This window comes from Henckelia pumila, chromosome 2 (genome assembly GCF_033568475.1).
Source record: "Henckelia pumila isolate YLH828 chromosome 2, ASM3356847v2, whole genome shotgun sequence".
Lineage (NCBI taxonomy): Eukaryota > Viridiplantae > Streptophyta > Magnoliopsida > Lamiales > Gesneriaceae > Henckelia > Henckelia pumila.
In genome coordinates this window covers 170,422,772-170,429,401 of record NC_133121.1, presented here as the reverse complement: position 1 = coordinate 170,429,401, position 6,630 = coordinate 170,422,772, and the positions used below count along the sequence as shown (strand labels likewise).

Below are 6,630 nucleotides of genomic sequence, written 5' to 3'. Positions count from 1 at the left end.
AATTTACTGGTAAGGTTTGAGATGAAATTACGATTATATTATAACTTAGTTCTTAACAAACCAAAATTATTAAGCAACTTAGTCATTTTATATCACATGTTTTTAGACATTATGTTATCTTATTTACTAAAATGACAAACTTTTTGTTTTTTGATTTTTCTTATTTACGAAAATATCACTCAATTTTTTTTTATTATTTTTTTTTACTATTTTTTTTATTTTCATAAATAAACATAATATAGAACCGTACAACACATGCATCGAATTACTAATAAAAATATTAAATGGGCTTGCTCGATTTGAAAATAACTAGGTAATTTCATTGGAACTTCCCCAAAAGAATGGTCTTGTGCACGCGCCACGCCCCCGCTAATCTAATTTGTTGGCGTTCTCTTGTCCCACACAACAGCCCCTTGATATTTCCCGGCACGCGTCGCCTCTGGTCTCCTAGACATTTTCACGAACACAAGCAATCTCTGGGACTCTTCTCAGCGATAAGGCAACGCTACTCTCGTTTTTGCTTGCGTTCCTCGTCCACGCTCCCTGCAATGGGATCCCTCTCTGCATTTGACGGGCAACTGCAGTACCCTGTGCCTCGACGGGATGATTCTGTGGTTGATGATTATCACGGGGTTCTAGTCCCCGACCCTTATCGATGGTAATCGTAATGCGTCGAAATCTGGCGGTAAATAAGTGGAATGTGTAGTTTAAATTCTGAAAAATGGAATCTTGATTGATTATTTTGGAAGAACTTAATGAAAGCTTGATTCTTTACTTTTTTTAATGTCACTCTTAGTCCCCGACCCTTAATCAATGGAAGTCATAATACGTCGATATCTGCGGGTAAAAGACTGTAATTCTGGAGTTTAAAGGCTGAAAATGGAATCTTGATTGATTGTTCGGAAAGAAATTAATGAAAGTCTGATTCCTTACTTTTAATATCACATATAGTCACCGACGTTTAACGAATGGAAGTCATAATAAGTAAAGAAGTGGAATTATGGAGTTTAAATTCTGAAAAACAGGATTTTTACGGATTATGAAAGAATTTTATGAAGCTTGATTCCTTACTTGTGATATTTGTGGATTTATGGTTCTTTTCCTGTTTTAGTTTAGTGATTTTTGACCCATGTGGTTTTAGGCTTGAGGATCCTGATTCGGAGGAGACCAAAGAGTTCGTGGAAACGCAGGTGAAATTGACTGATTCTGTGCTTGAAACATGCGAAACTAGGGAAAAACTTCGTGAGAAGCTTACTAAGTTATACGACTTTCCCAAGTATGATGCTCCATTTAGGGCTGGTGACAAGTACTTTTATTTCCACAACACCGGTCTACAGCCACAGAAAGCTCTATATGTTCAGGTTCTTGGACAATATTTTATTTTTCTTTGGCAACATATGATTCATTTTCATGTTGAGTTTTAAGCTCAGTCTATGTAATAGGATGGTTTGGATGCAAAACCTGAGGTTTTGCTTGATCCAAACACATTAAGTGAAGACGGAACCGTAGCTCTAAGTGTACATGCAGTGAGTGAGGATGCCAAGTACTTAGCGTATGGCATTAGTTCGAGTGGAAGCGATTGGGTTACAATCAAAGTTATGCGGATTGAGGATAAGAGTACTGAGCCTTACACCATTTCATGGGTACTGGTTTCATGATTATTCTATGCGCTTTTTACTTTGAAAAGAATCTTAGATGGAGTTCTGCTTTGTTGAAATGTGTTGATCAACCTGGAAATGCTTCTTTTTGTTACAGGTTAAGTTTTCAGCAATTAGCTGGACGCATGATAGTAAAGGTTTTTTCTACAGCCGATATCCAGCTCCTGCGTAAGGATTTTTCATGCAAAACATAATTATATGAAGCATTCAATAGGTATCAAAAACTTTTGTAAGAAATTTTTCTATAAGATGACAAAATGATTGACTAATCTTTAGCTCCTGAGTTTCAACATTAACCTGTCATGAAAAGTAGAACATTTGGAAGAGAAATTATTTGGAATTGATGTTGTGTGGATTTACAATTTGGGTTGTTCTATTGTATTATTCCGTACCAAAGGTTAGTTTTGAATTGTGATGTTTAGAAAGCTTCTTTTTAAAGGGAAGAAGATAAATTGGATGCTGGCACAGAGACTAATGCCAACCTGCACCATGAACTGTATTATCATGTTTTGGGTACTGATCAGTCGGAAGATATCCTATGTTGGAAGGATCCCGACAATCCCAAAAATACACGGTCAGCCTCAGTTTCTGAGGATGGGAAGGTAATAACTTTGATTTCAACATAAGGATTCGAGTGAAGTGTGAATTGTCTGGCATTGTTATTTTTGATTTTGTAGTCACACTTTAATAATAATTAACTATAGACACAAAAGTATGGTCACTAAGAGGCAGTTACATCAGTTCATGTTATCCGAAATTAACAATATATATCAATTTTACGGATTGAAAAGTTATTATTTTCTGTACAATTTTTGTTCATGATATGACATTCTATTTGTGATGTCTACATGGCATAGCAAGAGACGATGGCTGATTGTTTTGACTTTGAGCCTGTTGAAAAGCCTTATGATGGACTCTTGTGGATCTGATATTATTTCTAAAAATGTGTTATTCCATCCATTCTCTAGGTGCAACTAGAGATTTTTATATTATTTTTTAAAAGTTGTTTCAGTTTCAGTCAGCCGGTTGTTTTGAGTAACAAATGATTTTCCTTATACTTTATGCTGACTTAATGTCTCATTCACTTTGCAACTAATTGTCAATTTTTTAATTTGCAGTATGTACTTTTGTACACTTTTGAAAATTGTGATCCTGTTAATAAAGTTTATTACTGCGACATGTCACTGCTCCCCAAAGGGCTTGAAGGTTATAGAGGGAAAAAGGACTTGCTTCATTTTGTCAGGCTTGTTGATAACTTTGACGCTTCATATGAATACGTTGCAAATGATGACACAGTTTTCACATTCCTTACTAACAAGGATGCTCCAAGAAACAAGCTAACCCGAGTTGATCTGAAAGAACCCAGTGTTTGGACTGAAGTACTTCAAGAAGATAAAAAAGACGTGCTTGAATCTGCTGTGGCTGTTAATAGAAATCAGATTGTGGTGAATTATTTGAGTGATGTGAAAAATGTTTTGCAGTTAAGGGACTTGAAAACTGGTACCTTTTTGCACTTCCTACCTCTGGATATTGGATCTGTATCTGAGATTTCTTCAAGAAGGAAAGACAGTATTATTTTTATTGGGTTTACAAGCTTTCTTATCCCGGGCATTATATATATGTGCAACCTAGAATCTGAAGTCCCAGAGATGAGAATCTTTCGTGAAATTGTTGTGCCTGGCTTTGACAGGAATGAGTTTGAAACCAGTCAGGTAAATAATTTATTGAGCATTTGCAGTTTTGCGGCAGAACAACACCTTGTTAAAACTTTTCTGTTTTGTTCTGATATTTTGGTTCTGTGTCACACGACGTAGAAAACTGAAATGTTTATCAGTTTCTTTAATTTTTACTCCATGATAGTTTTTAAACGCAAAATTGCTATGAAAATCGTTACATCTTTTTAAAAATTTGTACTTTAAATTCATAAATGATAGAAAATGAAATTAGCAATCTAACAGTTTCAGAACCAGAAAATATTGTGGAAGAAAAATATTGAGATATCAATCACACAACTAGGATGATAAATGGGAATCATGAATGAATTGTTCTTGAGAGTGAACTAAAAGAAAAAAATTAAGACACAAAAATGATTTAAATTATTTTGAGTTCTAGAGGGAACATTGAGGAGAATAGGTTGAAAGTGTAAGAAGCTTTATCTTATTACAATCCCTTTTAACTAAGTTAAAAATCTTTACCTTACTAGTATATCTGTAATAAGTTTAAAGCATAGTAAAGTGTAAATAACCGTGATGATATCCCCTTAAAATCAGATAAAAGTTTGAAAGAAGTAGAAAAAAATAAAACTGGAGAAATTAAAGCATTAGAGCTAGTTGGAACACAGAAGACATTCCTTTGTCATCAATTGTTTCAGATTTTTGTGTGAATTAGAGTTTTAAGTTATGATTGTTTATCACAAATATCCAGGGCCTTTCATGTTAGGGAAATCCTTTTTATTGAATCAATGGTGCTTTCGCTTTGTCCAACGATGGGCCGTTTTTTAGGCAAATGAACGCCTGCATCAGATGTGAAGAAACAAGTTTTATTTGCTGTGGGAGTTGCATTTGACACTTTTCCTTGCAAATAGATTTTAATTTTAGCTTTTGTATGGCCTTGGTGTTTCTATTACATTAAACATTAAAAAAAAATTCCTGTTTCACCTCTTTGAAGGCAAGAGTAATTTATGAAAATATCCATTATATTTTCATTCTATATTTCATTTTCTTGATTGGGGGGTTTTTGCTATCAGATGTTTATAACTAGTAAAGATGGCACCAAGGTACCGATATTCATAGTTTCTAGAAAGGGACTCGACCTGGATGGATCGCATCCCTGTTTACTCTATGGATATGGTGGATTTAATATCAATATTACACCATATTTTACCGTTGGACGTATAGTGATAGCAAAACATTTAGATGTTGTTTTCTGCTCTGCAAACATCCGTGGAGGGGGAGAATATGGAGAAGAATGGCACAAAGCTGGAGCTTTAGCAAAGAAGCAGAATTGCTTTGATGACTTTATATCGGCTGCTGAGTATCTCGTCTCTGCTGGTTATACTCAGCCTAAAAAATTGTGTATTGAAGGTGGAAGCAATGGAGGGCTTCTAGTCGGGGCTTGCGTCAATCAGGTATAACTTGCTATTATCTTTTCATAACCATTATCCAGCTTACTTTTATCTCAGTTGCTCAATACAATAATCGTGGAATGCTCGTGATTTCAGAGGCCTGATCTTTTCGGCTGTGCTCTAGCTCATGTTGGCGTTATGGACATGCTAAGATTTCATAAGTTCACCATTGGTGAGGAAATCTTTGTGAAGAATGCTCCTCTCAGCTATTAAATTATTTATACGCTTTTAACAGCATCTTTAAAAAACTTTCCCCTGCTAAACTAGGTCATGCATGGACCTCAGACTATGGCTGTTCAGATAAGGAGGAAGAGTTTCATTGGCTAATCAAGTGAGCTACTTACCTTTCTGAAATCGTCAGAAGAAGAAAAGAAAGAAATTGTCTTATTGCACTTTACACATTGTGATAGGCTTGTAGACATGCAAATGGCAGTGCTTTGTTATTTTTTTTAATATGTTTGCATAATATGAAATTAAATTAGACTGTTTATCTAGTTTGTTTATTTTCTTGAAATTTGAAGCGGCTTCCGTTCATTTTTTTGTTTGATTCTTTCTCCAACCTTTACTTCTCTAGGAGGAATAATAGTCAGTTCGCCTTTTTCTCATTTCCTTTTTATTTAACTGTTTCCTCAGATACTCGCCCCTGCATAATGTGAGGAGACCATGGGATAAAACTTCTGATAAGCCAACTCAGTATCCATCCACCATGATACTGACTGCTGATCACGATGATCGGGTAGTGCCGCTCCACTCGCTGAAATTGTTGGCGGTCGGTAACTTGCCTTCAAAAATTTCAACTTTAGACTCTAATGTTCTTCGTAGCCTTTTTAAAGAAACTGCAATTAACCTCTTTCTCCATTTTTGTTTCTGCCGGATGAATTCAATGAACTTCAAATATTAGTGTTTAATTAATTTTCTAATTCTTTTATTTTAACCTCTCATTTGATTCTGTATTTTGTTTTTTCGAATTTGAAATGATTTGATTCAAAAAAATTTATCCTGCTATCATTTACCAACTTGCTTTTATGTTCTATTCACAATAACAGACGATGCAACATGTTCTCTGCACAAGCGTGGAAAGAAGTCCTCAAACAAACCCAATAATAGGACGCATAGAACGAAAGGCGGGCCACGGAGCCGGAATGCCAACACAGAAAGTGGTAAACAAATATTTATATTGGTTTCAATGATTCCCTTCAAAAAATGAAAATAAAAATTTCAATGACTCACGAGTTATCTATCATGACTTGTGTAATTTGGGGATCAAAGTTTAGGACTTGAACACTTATCCGATGAACATGATGAAGCAGTATCTATTTAGTGTTTTAACTGACATCGAATTCCTGTATCTCAGATCGACGAAGCCGCTGACAGATATAGCTTCATGGCGAAGACGGTGGGCGCATCCTGGATGAACTAGACAATGCTTGCTAACGTCTTTTGGCTGGGGAAGAAAAATATTTCAAATTTCAGAGGTTACTTTTAATCCTTAGGCAGATACATTGCATTCGCAAATTTCTTGCCGATAATAGTTTCCTTGTGCCTATTGAAATTGGATAAAACATTATAGCTGTCCAGAGTGCATTTTTCTAAGCTTAGAAGCTCCCAAAAACATTTATATGATCTTTAGATTGTATTTGGATTGGAAGATTTGGATTTGAAGAAGGATTTCATATCGAGATGGATTTGAAATCCACTGAAATGACTTTAAAACTAACTACAGATCTTTTACAAGATCAATTCGGATTGATGATTTAAAATATTTTGTCAAATCAATATATCCGAACAAACTGATGGATTTGTTGTAATGGATGTTATGTTATGGATTTGAAATCTATAGCTTCAAGG

At 35.1% G+C, this 6,630-nt stretch overlaps 1 protein-coding gene across 1 annotated transcript; it reads left to right on the top strand.

The window, feature by feature from the left end:
* Window positions 1-342: 342 nt before the first annotated feature.
* Window positions 343-6,405, top strand: LOC140880750 (uncharacterized). Its single transcript, XM_073285465.1, has 12 exons — window positions 343-658; window positions 1,142-1,361; window positions 1,443-1,643; window positions 1,756-1,826; window positions 2,098-2,260; window positions 2,777-3,370; window positions 4,405-4,785; window positions 4,879-4,954; window positions 5,050-5,113; window positions 5,416-5,551; window positions 5,829-5,942; window positions 6,137-6,405. The coding sequence occupies exons 1-12, from the start codon at window positions 549-551 to the stop codon at window positions 6,200-6,202; spliced, it is 2,196 nt and encodes a 731-aa protein (XP_073141566.1). The 5' UTR covers window positions 343-548; the 3' UTR covers window positions 6,203-6,405.
* The last annotated feature ends 225 nt before the right edge of the window (window positions 6,406-6,630 follow it).